General features: G+C 34.9%; 1 protein-coding gene across 2 annotated transcripts in view; it reads left to right on the forward strand.

Moving 5' to 3' along the window:
* EPC2 (enhancer of polycomb homolog 2) overlaps positions 1-17,789 on the forward strand; it is a 143,417-nt gene that overhangs the window by 84,555 nt on the left and 41,073 nt on the right. The window contains exons 2-3 of one of the 2 annotated variants that reach the window (XM_063647441.1): positions 11,347-11,443; positions 14,373-14,518. In XM_063647441.1, the coding sequence (XP_063503511.1) occupies positions 14,408-14,518 (111 nt within the window). In that variant the 5' untranslated portion in view covers positions 11,347-11,443; positions 14,373-14,407. The remainder of the gene's footprint in view (positions 1-11,346; positions 11,444-14,372; positions 14,519-17,789) is intronic. The other variant, XM_054477998.2, reaches the window with a different exon arrangement.

Consider the following 17,789-nt stretch of genomic DNA (forward strand, 5'->3'; position numbering starts at 1 on the left):
TTGTACTAGCTTGTAGAGGAGTGCTTGTTTTCCTATACCCTGTCAAAAGACTGCTTTTAGTTTTGAAATTTTGCTAATCTGACAGGTGAAAAATTACATACCTCAGAGTAGTATTTTTTTGAATAAGCCTTTTATTTTGGAAAATTTTTAGATTTGCTGAAGAGTTGGCAAAGGTAGTATAGATAGTTCCTGTATCTATACCTCTCATCCAGTTTTAGTTTCCTGTAATGTAACATCTTGCATTACCTGTGTCAGAAGTACATTATTATTAACTAAACCCCAGACTTTACTTGAATTTCTCTCAGGATTGTTTTAGTTTAGATTTCATGTTAAGAATGAGGTTGGGTATCTTTTCATCTGTTTAGGAGCCATTTGCATTTTTACCTTCTGAACTGTTACTGTCCTTCACCCAGTTTTCCATTTGGTTATTATAAAGCAACAAGGGATGGAAAATCTGATGAAGGAGAAAAAAACTAAGAAAATGCATAGTTAGAGGGAGAATAAAAGGGTAATTATCTTTACACAACTGCCTTTTAAAATCATTAAAAAATATATATTCTTGTATCCCCTAGATTCTGTCATTAGGCTCTGTCCTCTCTGTAATTATGAAAATCCTTCCCTGAAAGATGTACGGTATCCAGTTGCCCATTCTTATGGCCTGTGGTTCTCATGGTTGTCATCATTACCACTGATTTTGGCCAGTAATATTTGTTGTTTATATAAAAAGTGAATTTTGCAAAGGAGGAGAGGAGTGTAGTGTGTAGTTAGCTAGTCAGCAAAAAGACTAGGAATAGTCTTGATTATGGCGTGGACCTGGAGCTTTAAAAATTTTAAATTAGTCAGTAGACTTGAATTGCATTACCTTGTGGAATATGGCTTTGAACTTTTCTGCACTTTATTTTCTTGAGTTGTCAATTGGTAGAGGTGGGAGTTGTGCATATGATCTGCAGCCAAGTTTTATAATTCTAGGAAGTCTGGAAGATTGAACATGAAGAGTCCTAGGTATCAGCATTCAGGGTCTTTTAGTACATGTTTAAGCTAAAGTTGGAAGCTAGGTCAGAACTTTGGAGAGCTCCAAGCAAAGGAGATTATGGTGCTTGGGTTGCTTCTGAACTTTTAGATACATTTGCTTTTCATTAGCTGCCTTTAAGGTTATTGAAGCCTGAGAACCTTAAAGGTTTACAGATTTTTAAAGTTCAGTGTATTTCACAGTTACCACAAGTAAAGTTTATAATGTTTTAGAGCAAAGACTGTGGGTTTAGAGCAGTATTTCTCTAAACATGGTCCAACATCACTTGGGAACACGTTAGAAATGCACATTAACAAGCCCCACCCCAAATCTACTGGATCAGAACTGATGATCAGGCCCAGTACCCTGTTATAACAAACCCTTCAGATGATTCTGGTGAGTGCTAGAGTTTGAGAAACACTGGCTTACAGGCTGTCGTGATACTCACATCAAGGAGGGGCATCTGAGTCTTTGTCAGATCCCATGATCTCCTTAGGGTTGAGAAGTATACAGGCTCTAAGGAAAATATGGTTTTATTTAAATACTTCTTAGTTCATATGTCTACCTACTGAGAGGCCATTTTAGTATATACTAGGATCCATTTAACTGAAAGTTAGATATACAACAGCACTATTGCTAGACTTGTAAACTGTTCAACTCTGCATTCTTTAAATCTGCGTTTTATATTTGTGCATACAACTTCATTGAACATATGGTCCGAATATTTGTTCTGCTTGAAAATGGATTTGTATCATATAGCTTTTATCCAGTCTCATTTTTGATAATTTATATCTCTTGCAGTTAAGGATATCCTCTCTGCTTTCCTGTCTGTTCCTGCTGCTCTGTTCAGAATGCCCTTACATCTACTTTCTCTTTGCCATTTGGTATTAGTACCTAACCTAATTTAGAAGGGATACTGTTATACATGTTGTACTTGAGGTACAGTCAGTGTTGGTTATTACTGGATTCATTGGAGTGGTAAAAATAGTTTTGAAAAGTTACATAAGAAAGGAAATACAGAGTTGGAAGAGGATAGACCCAGGAGATTTTAAGTGAATGACACTTTTACAGAGTGCTGTTAATACTCAAAATAATCGCCTTTAGAAACAAGGCGTGCTTGTGTTTCTGTCTTATTTAGTTGCCTGCTATCAAGAGGTTTAAATATTGACAAATAATTTCCAGAAGTAAATATTTAGGATTTTTTTTTTTGAGGCAGAATTTCACTCGTCACCCAGGCTGGAGTGCAGTGGCACAATCTCCACTCACTACAACCTCCGCCTCCTGGGTTCAAGCCATTCTCCTGTCTCAGCCTCCCGAATAGCTGGGATTACAGAGGCCCGCCACTACACCCAGCTAGTTTTTGTATTTTTAGTAGAGACAGGGTTTACCATGTTGACAAGGCTGATCGCGAACTCCTTACTTCAGGTGATCCGCCTGCCTCGGCCTCCCAAAGTGCTGGGATTACAGGCGTGAGCCACTGCGTCCAGCCAGAAATTTAAAGATGCATGAAAGTAGGGGCTTTGTATAAACATGGATATTGCTTCTCTTTACATTAAAAAACACCACCATTGATAATTCGTAGATAAATGTTGGAAAGCTTAAATGTATAAGTCTAACAAAAATAATCTTTTATCTGTATCTTTGCTCCCTTTGACAGTCCAAAGAATTTTTCCTTACTGCTGTTATGATTAGAAAGGTTTAATTTAGCTTCTGTGTGGTATAGTGGGAAAAGTACTGAGCTCATTGTTCATTTACTAATGGGTAAGATTTATAAACAGTATCTCATTTATTTACAAAAAGCTACCACAGAATTTGCGGTCTTTTGTAACAATTGATAAAAAAGAGTGAATGTCAGTACTACATGGAAGTTGTCCTGGCTCTCTTATGGTTTTTCCTCACCAAGGGGAGCTAGAATCAGGAAATACAGTATAATCTTCAGTGGGAAGGGGCGAAAAGTTCTTTCAATTCTATTATTCTAAGAAAATTAAAAATGACTGCCTGTACCTAAGGGGTTCCTTTCCCAGAGAGGTGCACCCGCAGTCTTGCACAGCTCTTAGCTAGTGACTGGTTGCATTTTCTCCTGACGCTGTCAAACAGTGCTTTATTGCAGTCTGTTTGTCTCAGCACCCACACGTCAGTGATTCCATTCTGTTATTTTTGTCTTTTTTTTTTTTTTTGGAGATGTAGTCTCACTCTGTTGCCTAGGCTAGAGTGCAGTGGCACGATCTCGGCTCACTGCAGCCTCCGCCTCACAGGTTCAAGCGATTCTCCTGCCTCAGCCTCCCAAGTAGCTGAGACTATAGGTGCGCGCTACCGTGCCTGGCTAATTTTTGTATTTTTTGTAAAGATGGGATTTCACCATGTTTGCCCGGCTGGTCTTGAACTCCTGATCTCAGGTGATCTGCCCACCTTGGCCTTCCAAAGTGCTGGGATTACAGGCATGAGCCACTGTGCCCAGCCATTTTTGTCTATTTTTAATATCCCTTGAGGTAGTAGCCAACCACTCTGAGTGGCTTACATGGTCATCTAAAATAGCATTTATAGTTTGTTTGGACTCTGATAACAAAATGATAGTTTTTTTTATAAACCTGTATTTTTGTATACAACTTTGCATATAAAGGATTTTTTTTTAGGAATGTCTATCATGTTATAGCAGACATATTTGTATTTTTCATAATAATGTAAATCAAATTATAGTGGTCAATTCTAAATATTAAGTGAATAGCTCTTTTTTTTTTTTTCAGTTAATAAAAAACAAGAAGCTAACTTCAGGGACGTAGACACAAATTACTGGCCAAATTCAGACTTGAACTTTTTAGAGCTAGTCAATCCTTAAGGAAGATTTTATTTTTTAAAGAATAATAGATTTCTTGCCGTTAGCTCCCATCCCTAAGAGTATTTCAAACAGTATCTCTTGATAATATCACATAAGATTGTTTTCTCTGTATATGGATGATGAAGCTGGAGAGAGGGCCTAGAGGAAACCATACCACAAAGAGTGAAATCTTGAAAATTGTACTTCCTTAGCAGCCTTTGCTGATCATTCACATTCCCAGTTTCTCAGAAATACTGTATTTTTCCTAACGAACTTAAACTAGTGATGAGCAAATCTATTTTGTGTAAAGGGCTAGTTAGTATATATACTGGGTTCTGGGAGGCCACTATTGATCTCTATCACATATTCTTCTCCTTTTCTCCTATTCCTTTTTATTATTACCTTTCTCTTTTCTTTCTCTCTCTGGCTTTTTTTTTTTTTTTCTTTTTTTTTTGATGCAGGGTCTCACTCTGTCACCCAGGCAGGAGTGCAGTGCCAGCATCATAGTTCACTGCATCCTTGAGCTCCTGGGCTCCAGCCATCCTCCCAGCTCAGCCTCCCGGGTAGCTGGTACTACAGGCTTAACGCCACTGCCCCCAGCTGTTTTTTTGTAGTGATGGAGTTTCACCATGTTGTCCAGGCTGGTCTTGAACTCCTGGGCTCAAGCAGTCTTCCACCATAACCTCCCAAAGTCCTGGGATTACAGCCGTGAGCCACCGTGCCTGACCCTTTTGACCCTTTTTATTGTTACTTTTAAAATTATCATTAAAAATGTAAAAAATCTGTTTGTTTGTTTGTTTGTTTTGTTTTACCTTTTCACAGCCTTACTAAAAACAAGCCGCAGGCCAGACTTGTCTCACAGGCCATAGTTTGCCATTCCTTGGGCTAGACTATTTTAACGAAAGAAATAATTAGAATCCACTGGAAAGTAGCTTAGAATCACTTTTCTTTTCCAAGAAAATGGAAAACATACAGGAAAAGAAATGATTTGTGATATCACTTGTCTTTTACTTAGCAAGTCCCCATGCCTGGTTGTTTATTACTTCTTTTTTGCTTTAAATTAGAATTTTATATATATGGACTCACAGAATAATAGAAAAAATTATTCCTACATGTAACCATGGTTGGATACATGGTTATCCCCCTCTCTCTCTGTTTTTTTTTTTTTTTACTATGAATTAATTTGAAATGTTTCCCCATTGAAGCCCTAGTGACTTTAAGTTTTATAAATCAAAAGCACATTGGGTACAAGTTAATCTTTAAAAAAATAAGCCAGAGAAATAGATGTAGCAGCTCATACATGGAAAGTGTTAACCTTCAGAGAGGCAGAAATAAGTACTCTTTTTTGCAATACACTTTTATAATTTCCAGTTATTCATAGTTGAGGCAAAATTATTTAAACTAAAAACCATGATTTCTGTATACAACGATTATTAAGAACATTAATATTAAAAAGACCTATAAAATTGTATAGTACTTGACTTTCACTTCTGGCTAAATTAGAGGATAGTCTTGATCTACTAATAGGGTATAGTAATGGAGTTCAGTAATAATAATTGCTTGCCTTTATTGAACACATACTCTGTAGGGGGCAGTGTAATATGCACAAATTATTGCATTTAATTTCTACAAGAATCCTTTGAGATAAGTTCATTTATTGCCCTTGTTTTACAGCAACTAATCTGTTATCCATCTCTATTATTTTGTCATTTCAAGGAATGTTATATAAGTGAAATCTACAGTATGTATATAACTTTTTGGAATTGATTTCTTTTTTTTTTTTTTAACTCAGCCTAATTCCATTGAGATTATCCAAGTTGTTGCATGTGTCAGTAGTTTGATCTTATTTATTGCTGAGTATAATTTCATGTACTACAGTTTGTTTGATTTTTTTTTAATCATTGAAGGACATTTGAATTGTTTCTAATTTTTGGCTATTATGAATAAAGTTGCTATGAACATTTGTGTGCATGTTTTTATGTAAACATAGTTTTCATTTCATAAATATTTTGTGCAAATATATCTCAGTTTTCCTATTCTTGATGAACATGTTTTTGCTTATATGAATATAATGTTATGAATGGCCTTGTGCATGTCATCTTGTCCACATTTGTGAGAGCTTTTCTAGGTAGGATGTGGGCCTATAAGTGGAATTGCTGGGTCTTATAAAAAGTACATGTTTAACTTTAGATACTGCAGAATTGTTCTTCAAACTGATATCAGTTTATATTTTTGCCAGTAGTGTATGAGAGTTCTTGTTGTCTCATATTTTTATCAACACTTGTTACTGTGAAACTTTACAATTTTTGTCAGTTTGATGGGTATGAATTGGTATTTGTTTATTTAAATTTGCCTCTTATAAATCACAAAAGTGAAGTTAAACATTTTTATGTAGATTACCTTTTCCTATCTTTCGGTCCATTTTTCTCTGGGTCGTTTTCTTACTGAATTTTTAAAGAGGCTCTTTATATATTCTACATATTTATCTTTTTAAAAACTTTTATGGAAAAATTTTAACATTCAGAAGTAGAAATAATAATAATGAACGGTCATATACTACTGGCCAATATTGTTTCTCTATACTTATACCTTTTCTTCCACCTCCATGATTTTATAGCCATCCCAATATTATTTGCTCTGGGGATATTAAAGCATAGTTACAATACTATCTAAAAGTATTATAGTAATACTATTAATATGTAATAATACTATTAGAATAATATCACATCACTCCTTAAAAGAAAAACATCGTTTTCTTTATATCATCAAATATTTAATCAGTGTGCGTATTTCTTGACTGTCTTATAAGATAAATGATCTCCTTTATCTTACTTTTTTTTAACGGTTGATACTTTTGAATTGGGATCCAGAAAATTTCCATGTGTTATAGCTGGTTAATCAGTCTCTTAAGATTCTTTTAATCAGGAATCAAGCATTTATCTTTCTTTTCTGTGTACTGTATTTCAGGATCTCTGAATAATTGAGAAAGAGGAAGGTTCTCTTTTTAGAAGTATTCCAGCTAATGTAAATCAAGCAGGAATGATAAAAAATTATTTTGTAACCCCTAATGAATTACTGCATCAAGGTAATTGTGATTAATGGTTGCTGACATCACAAAAGAAGAGAAACAATGAAAAATTATATACTTCCTGATGGAGACTGATTTTTTAGTACTCTCCAGAAATGATTATGAGGATGTTTATTTTGTTTTAAAATCATTATGGATCATGGATTTATACATTTGTATTATATTTCAATCCATTGAATTTATTATCCTTATTGCTGTTTTTGGGCAGTAGGAACCTATTCAGGTTTGCTCTTGAGGTTCTTTTGACATGATAATATTATACCAGAAAGCAAGAAAACTAAAATGTGGTAGGGTTACCTTACATGTTTTCCTGGCCCAGATCTGAAGTCAGTCATTTCCACAGGGTGCTCTTGTTTCTTTTAGTGGGAAATTGTATTTGGAGACTGTAAGTTGGGTCCTAGGGGTATTCATTACTACTGGGTTGGCCATGTCTGTAAGATTGATTAGTGGGCCTGACCTATGAATTATACACTTAAAAAATTTTGAGATAAAATACATCATGAATTTATATTACGATTTCTCTAATTCAAGACTAAAGGTTTTAACCTTCCACACTTTTTTCTACAGTTACTTTTTTTCCACACTTACTTTTTTTTAATATCAGTTCTTAAGGGCATCTGCATAATACCCATGTTTTGTCACAGTAGTCTCAGAATAATAATATCAACTCTTTCACCAACAGTATAATTTTACCTAAAAAGTTTCAGGGTCGCACACGATGGCTCATGCCTGTAGTTTCAGCAGTTTGGGAGGCTGAGGCACGCAGATCGCGTCAGCCTAGGAGTTCAAAAGCAGCCTGGGGAACATGGTGAAACCCCATTTCTACAAAAAAAAAAAAATACAAAAATTAGCCACGCCTGGTGGCATGCATCTGTAGTCCTAGCTACTTGGGAAGCCGAAGTGGCAGAATGACTTGAGCCCAGGAGATCAAGGCTGCAGCCAAGATTGTGCCATTGCACTCCAGCCTGAGCAACAGAGCAAGACCCTGTCTCAAGAAAGAAATAAAACTAATTTCAGGTTTTTTTGTTTGTTGATCGATTGATTTTTGCTTTTATTTCTTAGGGTATTCCCACTAGAAATGTACAGTCACTTTACAGTATCTCAAAGACACTTTCAGTAGAACCCAAGTGACAATTGGCTTTACTTGTTCCATTTACTTTGTAATTTTAGGGATTTTTTTTTTCAACACGTTACTTCGTTTTGTAATTATGTAAAACATTTGCATGATACCAAAAGTCCTATCTATAAAATTAAATATATTCAAAGAGGTCTAGTTGTTACCTCTATCCCTGCTTCCCCACACAGTCTTATTCCTAGGTGGCTGACAGTATTTTTGTATTTATGGCTGAGGGGGGGTGCTGGAGATGGAGGAGTGGGATGGCAGTAGTGGAAGATTCCATGGTTCCATTTGTAGACTTCCACTACTCTCTTTCTCCTTAGGTATGGAGCTTTGTACTTGCCCACAGCGTGCCTAGTGCTTCAGAGTCTACAGGCTCTCTGAAGCAACGTTTGTAGTTCAGACCTTCAGTCTGATACTATTTGGAAGGAAAAATAGTTGCATAGCTACACTGAATGAGGGAAAGAGTAACTGTTGATTTCAGCTGTCTCAGGGATGTCCAATCATTTGGCTTCCCTGGGCCACATTGGAAGAAGAAGAATTGCCTCGGGTTATACATAAAATACACTAACAGTAATGATAGCTGATGAGCTTAAAAAAAAAAAAGTGCAAAAAAATGTCATAATATTTTAAGAAAGTTTACGAATCTGTGTTGAGCCACATTCAAAGCTGTTCTGGGCTGCATATGGCCCGTGGGCCATGAGCTGGAGAAGCCTGCTCTGAGTCTTTAGATGGGGCCAGGGCAGGGGGTGGGAGTGGGTCCTGCTTCCTGTTGTCTGTCCCCTGCAGCCATTTTATATTTTAGCATTCTCTTTGTCTGCTAATACATGCCATTTATAACTCTGAAAATTTAATTGATGATTCTCACTTTGTTTCTGTTACCCCTAAAGATTTATGCCATTTGAAACAACAACAACAACAACAACAAAAACTCCTTTGCTTTTGTTTTAATGGGATTTTGAGATAAGTATGTGTTCGTTTTGCTTTATTTAACCAGAAGCTATCTCTGTGCTCACATTTCTGTTAGAGGAAATTTGGCCCAGGTACACTTTGAACCCTGGCTGTTTGAGAGCCAGTTGCTCATCTGTGATCCCACAGATACCTTGTGGATTGGAGTGTCACCTGTCAAACATGGCTGAGGAGAGTCTAGGGACAGGCACACACAGTGATTAACATCTATAAATACAGAGGTGGGTTTACATAGAGAGTTCTAAATTCACAGAATTAAGTTAGAAAAATTATTAGTGTGGTTTTTGTTGTTATTATAAAGCCTTAAATTTAAAGTACTTTTGATTGGTTTACATTCAGTGTGTTAGGGTACTTGTGCCATATGTGCAATTGCATCCTAGTTGTGTAAATAACCAGAGAAAAGAGGGTAAGTGACATGAATTCTGGGTGTTGAGTATGTATTGTCAAAAGGACATATGATGGAGACTGAGTATAGAAAATAGAATGTTTTGGAGTCAGAATAAGTGTAGCCATTTATAAAAATAAATTAGTGAGTTTATAATTTAGAGGCTTTAGGAAGGCAAGAAATAACATTCCTTTCTCTTCTGCTTTGAAACTAATTGATAAATAGACATGGACATAAAATTTCAGCTTTATTACTAATAAAAGTGGTGTGGAAGCTGAGATATTTGGCCTTCATGGACATTCTATTATTTAACCCCTGAATTAGACAAACATACTCTAACGCTGGTTGGTCACTGAGAGAGCAGGTCACCCCCTAATAGGAGCAGAGTCAGCCCCTGTGCTTACCATATAGTGGAGGGCTGACTAGAATGCTGCCTCTGCGAAGGAAGGAAGAACCACTGGAGAGCATGTACCCAGAAGCTGTTGACCAGATAGGTCCTTCTCCCAGGTTCACAGTTCGTCACTTCTTCCTTGGCTGAGGGGAGAAAGAACAAGTGAAAAGAAGCTGAAAGTGTGCTTTCTAAACTTTTCCCTCCTGGAGATTTGAATGAAAATATGGAGAATAAATGTCTCCCCTAAACAGTTATATGTAACAGGTATTATATAGCAATCATATTCATATTCATAACAGTATTATGAAGTAATGGGCAGTAACTGGCCCATCATTATGTGCCACATTGAATTGCATGCTACTCATTTTATACCATGCTTGGTAAGCCCCCTTTAATCTGAAAATATCTTGCCATTTTTTGGCCCTGGAAAATTTTCCTCATACCGTTTCTTCTCCTGGGTTCTCTGTATTTTCATTCCATTAAATAGCTGTGCTTATTAGATATTTACATATGAATATGGCCAAGTACTAAGGGACTTTGAAAGGCACTTTTAATTAGAAGTAATATTTGCTTTACCAACTAATTTTAGACTGACTATATATATTTTGTAAGCTATAACCAGTCAATGTGTGAATGCTTTATATATTCAAACAGCAGGTTATACCCACTTCCTTACCTACGCAGAAGCTGTTGCTCTTTTTGCCAGAGAGCAACCAAATTTTCCTGAGCGGTGGTAGCTACCTGATGGCTACTGCAAGGAACTTCTCATCTACTTTCCTTCCTACTTCCTTTCTTCTTCTAATAGTAGTCATGCACCCTCTTAAATTCGCTTATTTTTTTTTCTTTCTTCCTTTTCTTTTTTTTTTTTTTTGGTTTACTGCTTGGTTAACTTCACTACAGGAAGTCTTCCATGTACACACAGACACATACCCTTATTAGCTTTGTCAATATCTTAATTCTGTTGCTTTGCTACATCAAGAAGTTGTCAAGTGTCCTGTCTGCCCCCTTCTTTATGTTGAGGTGGGAGGTATTGTTTTATCTGTTTTGTTTGGTTGACTGACCTATGAAACTAACCCGCTATTTTTAAGAGTGGATTTTTTAGCAGGAGAAAGCTGTCTGGGTTTCAAAAAGTGAGGTATCAATCAACTTAAAAAAATATTCTGCTTGTTGTTTAGAAGAATCTCTTCTTATATTTATATATTTTAGAAATGCTATTTTTATTCAGTAGCTTTTAGTATGTCCTCTTTTTTTTTTTTTTTCTCTAAGTGCCATGTAGGGAGTATACAGGTATGACTAAAGTAATCGCTGCTTTTAAAGAATTTTTACCTCTGTCTGGTAGAGGAGATAATAGAACCTGAGGTAAAGAGAGGTATAGGCAGGCACCTGTACCTGGTTTAAAAGCAACAAAATCTCCAAAATCTATAATGATTCTTATATGGGTTTTGAGTGAAAGAGAAATGGTAGTATAGAATACTTAGAGTGCTAGTGCAAGTCTTTGCCCTGGTTCTGATTTAACACATTGTCAGATCTCCTATCAATTCTCAATATTAATTTTTCTAAACTATTTCCCAGCTTTTCTTGTTCCTTCCCCTGCCTCACAAGCTGGGGTGCTGGCTTTTGTAAGAATAGAATAAGAAGATAGAGCAGATAGGAGGTGGAGGAACAAGAGGTGAGTAAGATTAGGTAGGTGTATAAAAGATGGTCATGCAAAATTTGTATATATAGCCTTGCCCTTGAACTTTTGGAAACTTCTGTTTAACTTATAAATTCAGTATATTGTGTTAACTCTGCTCCACACTTTCCTAAATCTTTCTCTAAAATGTCTTCTAGCTGTATCAGCTACCTGATTTTATTGACTATTTGCTGTTAGTATGTGGATTAAGGCAGATCATTGGACTGTCATTATGTGCATTTACAAATACAACGTCCTTTGTGAAAGGAAGAGTAATTTTTAGTAATCTATGTAGTTTATGAGCTCTGTATCATTCTGTCATTGACTTTGATGCAGATTAGATTGACTTTTTTAAAGCATGCTTTTGAATTATTATCATATAATAAAGACAAGGTTTTACATAAAAGATAAGAGAAAAATGCATTTTATTCTCAAGAATATTTTAAATGAATCATACTTACAAAATAGTTTTTATCATTAGTTCACCAATAGCTGTAACTCCTCTGATTTAACTTTAGATTATATCACATACTTAAATACAATAACACAAATTTTAGAATGTGAGACTCATTGGGAGATGAAATACTGCCTACCACATAGGATGGTTGTGACAGTTAATTTAGTATGTTTAAAGCACTTTGAGTACTACCTTGCCCATAGTACTATATAAGTTTATAAGTGCTAGCTAACATTTATTTTTGTTTTTATTATTGTTATCTAGTGGTAAAACTTTCTTAAGCAATGAACTGAAGTCTAGATTTTTGAGATGTAGTCATTTACTGATTATAAAGCAAATGCCTTTAGATATTTTAACTTCATCAGTACTATCTGTAGTAGGAGGCTGATTTTACTAAAATAAGATAATTATATACATCTGTTCCTATTCCTTTGTTAGTACCTTTAAGAATGTCATGCTGAATCTCAGAATGCCAGGACATTTCATGTGGTATGAATGTAGGATATTCATTTGCACATCGCTGCACAGACAGCCTCTGTATAACCAACCTGTTGGTTATTGATATCTCTTTTACTGCCTTACTCTAAATCTTGTCATGTAATTTCAACACATAATTTGTGGCACTTTAGTTTTTTTACCCTTTATAGTTTAATAACTTATACGTGTACATGCTTAAAATGTCAAACAAAATGGGAACAAAGAAAATTGCTTCACCATCCGTGAACCCCTCCTTCCGTAGTCCCCTTAACCAGAAATAGAGATTACTAGTTTTAAATATTCTTTCAAAAATATCCTGTGCATTTACAAACACATGCATATATATCCAACCTTGTCCTTTTTAAAACACATATATTAGTGCGCTATATATACTATTCCTCCCCTTAGCTTTTTTCATTTAATATTCATGAAGATCAGTTTCATTCTATGTCAGTATACTTGGGTCAATGTCTTTCGCAGACCTTCAGTCTATATATTCCATGTATATGTAAACTATCATTTATCTAATCCTACACACATTGTTTGTTTTGTATTTTTTACTTCTTGCAATGTCATAACTAATACCCTGTGTACCTATCTTTGTTTCTGTGTATGTTTATATGTAAGATGAATCCTAGAAATAGAGTTGCCAAGTTCAAGAGGATACATTTTTAATGAAACTAAAATTGCCTACACACATGGTTTGAGAGGGCTTTCTTCTGCTGCTCTTTCTAGAGTAGCATATTATCAAGTTTTAGATCTTTGCTGAGTGAAACCTATTGTCTTATTATTGTATATTTATCTATCTATCACTGAAGTTAAACTTTTTTTATGTTTAAAAGTCATTGACATTTATTCTTGGCTGGGTGTGGTGGCTCATGCCTGTAATCCCAGCACTTTGGAAGGCCGTGGCAGACAGATCACTTGAGCCCAGGAATTCAAGACAAGCCTGGGCAACATGGGGAAACCCCATCCCTACAAAAAATGCAAAATTAGCTGGGTGTGATTGTGCCACCTATAGTCCCAACTTTACTTGGGAGACTGAGATGGGAGAATTGCTTGAGCCCAGGGAGACAGAGATTGCAGTGAGCAAGATCGTGCCATTGCACTATAGCCTGGGCAACAGACAGAATGAGACCTTGCCTCAAAAAAAAAAAAAAAAAAGAAAAAGTCATTGATATTTATTCTCCACTAAAATACCAATTCACATCATTTGCCAATATTTGTTGAGTTACTAGTTTTTTTCTAATTTGCAAGAAATCTTTAAGAAAATCAACCTTTTGTTTATATAGTACATCTTTTTCTTTTTGTTCTTTGTCTTCTGACTTAGTTTATTAAGTTTTCTAAGTAGAAATTTAAAAAGTTTATATAGTCAAATCAACCTATTTTTAATCAGTGTTATGGCTTCTGAGTTGCTGCCCGTGCAACATTCCCATCCTGTATGTTCTTCTAGTATTTTTATGTGTTTTACTTTTTACCATAAAATTTTGTTGACTGTGTCACTTACTGGTGTTAGAAGTAGGGTAGGAATTCAGCTTAATTTTTTTAAGATAACTAGTCTGTTATGCCAACACCTTTTTTTTTTTTAACCTGTTTTATCCTCAATAATTTGAAACATCATTTCCATTATACTGTTTGTTCTTGAGCTTGTTTCTCAATTCTTAATTTTGGCAAAGTTTCTCATTATGCTACCAAACTACCGTGTCAACATATATATGTCATCTTTTTTATAGCTGCTGTTTTATATTCTGTTATACATTTTCAAAATAAGATATTTCTTAACGTTTTTACTGTTTAAATCATATATAAAGCAAAATTTTATTTTTTCTTCCCCTTTGCAGTAAGTCTCTGAAATTAATTGTAGATACCTGCTCCTGAGCTCCCCTTTAGTCAGTGCACTGTAATTTCGAGGTAGTCTGCAGTTAGATATGATGAACAATGTATAATTTCATAATTTCTCCTGAGTTTGAAGAATTTTTCTTTCTTTTCTAGCTTTTAATCTAGACAACGAGCAACCAGATTATGATATGGATTCAGAAGATGAGACTTTATTAAATAGACTTAACAGAAAGATGGAAATTAAGCCTTTGCAATTTGAAATTATGATTGACAGACTTGAAAAAGCCAGTTCTAATCAGGTACTGTACCATGTAAAGATGTCTCTTATCTTCTAGTTAACCCAATTTGCACCTTTATTTTGCATTTTTTTTAAGACCTGAGTGTGTTGCATTTTACTGTTTCTTGGATTTCTTTTCCTGACATCCTGGAATTTCTGTTTACAATGTTCCTTGAATGGAGAGTACTTAAGCACAATTTCCTTGAATAAGAGTATGAAGAGTACTGTTCTGACTGTTTTCCTGTTTGGATAAAAATAATACTGGTTACAATGTTATAATATTTTATTTATCCTTTCCATATGACTAGTATTAGTGGTTGCATAACTGAATTTGCTTGCTTGGGTCTTTAAGGCAGTCATCTTATGTCAAATCTTGCTCAGATATTAAGGTACTTATCATTTTAAATGGATTTTAATTTTAATTACTTATACATTATTTCAGTTCAGTGAGGGAAAAATTATTTACAAAAGAATATTCTTTACTGAGGTATTTTATATATGGCACAGGTAATTTAAAATGGTACTGTCTTTCTGGAAAGCAGTTAAGCAGTGTAAGTCAGGAGCCTAAAAATGTTTATGCACTGTGATTTAATAATCTCATCTCTTGGAATTGTTCACAAGAAAAATAATTAGAAAAAATGTCAGTGATTTTTGAGCAAGAATGTTCAGAATAAATAAGATGTCTCTGAGGTAGACTATAACACAGGCATTAAAAATCATGATTTTGAAGGAAGTCTAGTGCCATAGGAAATTGTACATTATATAATATCAGATTTAGAAAATAGGATACAGAACTCTTTATGTGGAAAACTTTGAGGTTTGTTTAATTATTTATATTTATACATGTGCATAGAAAGCAAAAGAATAAGGAAGTTTACAACAAAATGCTAACAGTGGTTATATTTGGGTGCTGGAATTGTTGGTGATTTTTATGTTCTTTATCCTATTTTTCTATGTTTTCCAAATTTATCATGAGCCATGTGTTGATACTGTAATTAGATTTTTAAAATAAACTATTTTTAAACGTAATTTTTGGTGTACCTGTGTGGTATATTAATGTGCTAATTGTTATTAACATACTAAGAAGTTAGAGATAGAGTTGCAAATAAACTTCTTACAATAGATTGTTAAAACTTTTCATTAGTTTACCCATACAAATTTATTATTTTATTTTACCCTACAACTTAAATCTTTTAAGTCTCTAAGGCATTAGAAGCTCTTCAGAGCATTTTCCTTTGGAAAGTGACTTTGCTGCATATTTAGCCTATCAGTTTGCCCCCCCCCACCACCATTTTGATGAAAAGTAATATCCACTGTACTATTCAAAGAAGTACATTTTGAAAATTGAATTTTGTAAAATTCATGTTACCGGTTTTGAGAGATTGTCTTACTTGATTTTTTGTTGGGAGTTCTAAAAAAGTACCAAATTGATGTTCATTATAATTGGTGACCCAGTTTTCCTGGGATTTTAGTCACAGGCATCAGGTAAAGTTTCAGTTTTTCTTTAGATGTAAATTTTCTTAGCAATCCTAGGCTGGATCAGCCTTTTGGTATTTTTATGATTTCCTATGATTGCTCAGAAACTACTCATAGTGGCTGAGATGATACCATCAGAAGCCTTCAGCTCTCTGTTCTGTAATTTGCTTTCTTTCAGTCAGTAAGCAATATTTAGTGTCCAGGTGGACAAGGCAGGTAATAGCAGTGAGTAAGACAGATGACAAAAATTCTGCCCTTGTTCAGCGTATTATCCACGTGGAGACAGGATAAACAAAAAAACATGTAAGCAATACAGTTAACTGTGCACATATAATCAGCCCCATCCTATTTTAGTTCTCTTTGCTCAGGGACAAGCTTCTAGGCTGTGAAACAAGTAGCTAGGCACAGAGCATGATAGCATCTACTTTCAGCAATGGAAGTAAAAGTGGAGGTTTTGTCATTGGAACAAAGTAATGGTCCTGCATTAGAATCAAGGATTAAAGATAAAAAAGGGCTATCTTCATTCCATTCCCTGATCTGTTAATTTATGGATCTCTTTACTTTTCCTTTATGAGGGCTGGCATAGTACTAAGTCCTGGGACAAGGAATCAAGTTTGTAGTTAAACTACTATTTATTAGGTTAACAGAAAACGACAAAAGATAGACTTAGGCAAACCTGCCTCTGTTATTCTGGGAGACTATTTCAATGAAGTCATGATTGAAAACTCCTGTTGCCAAATGCTGTAATTATTTTCAGTCCCAATCTGTTTATTTGATTTGTGCTCTCATATCTTGGAGCTGTCTTCACCTTTTTTAAAAAAATAAAAATACAGTTTATTCCCTCTGGTTTTATTGTTTCTCATGACCATTCCTTCTTTCTTTTGCTTGATCCCTTTCATTCAACTCCTGTAAACATCAGGGTTTCTTGAAATTCTGTTCTTGGTTTTCTTATCCTACATATTTTTGTGTAATATCAGCTCAGTGAGTATTTTTGTAGATACAATAATGTATTACCTTTGGCCTTGACCTCTTTCTCAAACTCCAGGATTTTTTCCCCCTTTTGGTTTTGCCTATTAACATCTTCACCTGGATGGTCCACAGTCCCCTCAAGTTTATCCTTTTGGGAACTGAACTTACTGTCTTACCCTATGTAATCTTGTAATCCTTACCTCTTCAGTAACTCCCAAACTCAGATCCATCCATTTTTTATCCCTTTCCTTCATTGATAACTAATTCACTTCAGGGTTTGTCAGGTTTTATCAAAGCACTGAATGAAGGAAGGGGATTTGACAAACCCGTGAATTGAATGTTATCAAATTATTTGATTTAGTATCTTCTTTCCAACGTGACAGCTAATTGCAGTACCTAACCTGAGACTGAATCTTGTACTGGACGGGAGTAGGGGGATGCTATGAAGATTATTTTTGAGTCAAATTGACAATATTGGAATATAGAGAGTAGATTATGCAATATTTTCAATGTTAAATTTACTAAAGTTGAAGGCTGTGATTATGAAAGAAAATATCCCTATTCTTAAGAAATATACACTTAAGTATCTAGGAGTAAAGAACCATGATATGTGTAACTTCCCACCCTCAAAAGGATCAGAAAAAAAATTGTATACACACACACACACACACACACACACACAATTAGAGCTTGAATGCACACAAATGTTAAAGCAAATAAATACAGAAGCTAACAATACATGGGTCTTGGTCTAAACGGATATACAGTGTTCTTTGAAATGTTTTATTCTTGCAAGTTTTCTAAATATTTGAGATTAAAGTTAATTTTTAAAAATCACAAGCCATCAA

This window comes from Pongo pygmaeus, chromosome 11 (genome assembly GCF_028885625.2).
Source record: "Pongo pygmaeus isolate AG05252 chromosome 11, NHGRI_mPonPyg2-v2.0_pri, whole genome shotgun sequence".
NCBI classification, from domain to species: domain Eukaryota; kingdom Metazoa; phylum Chordata; class Mammalia; order Primates; family Hominidae; genus Pongo; species Pongo pygmaeus.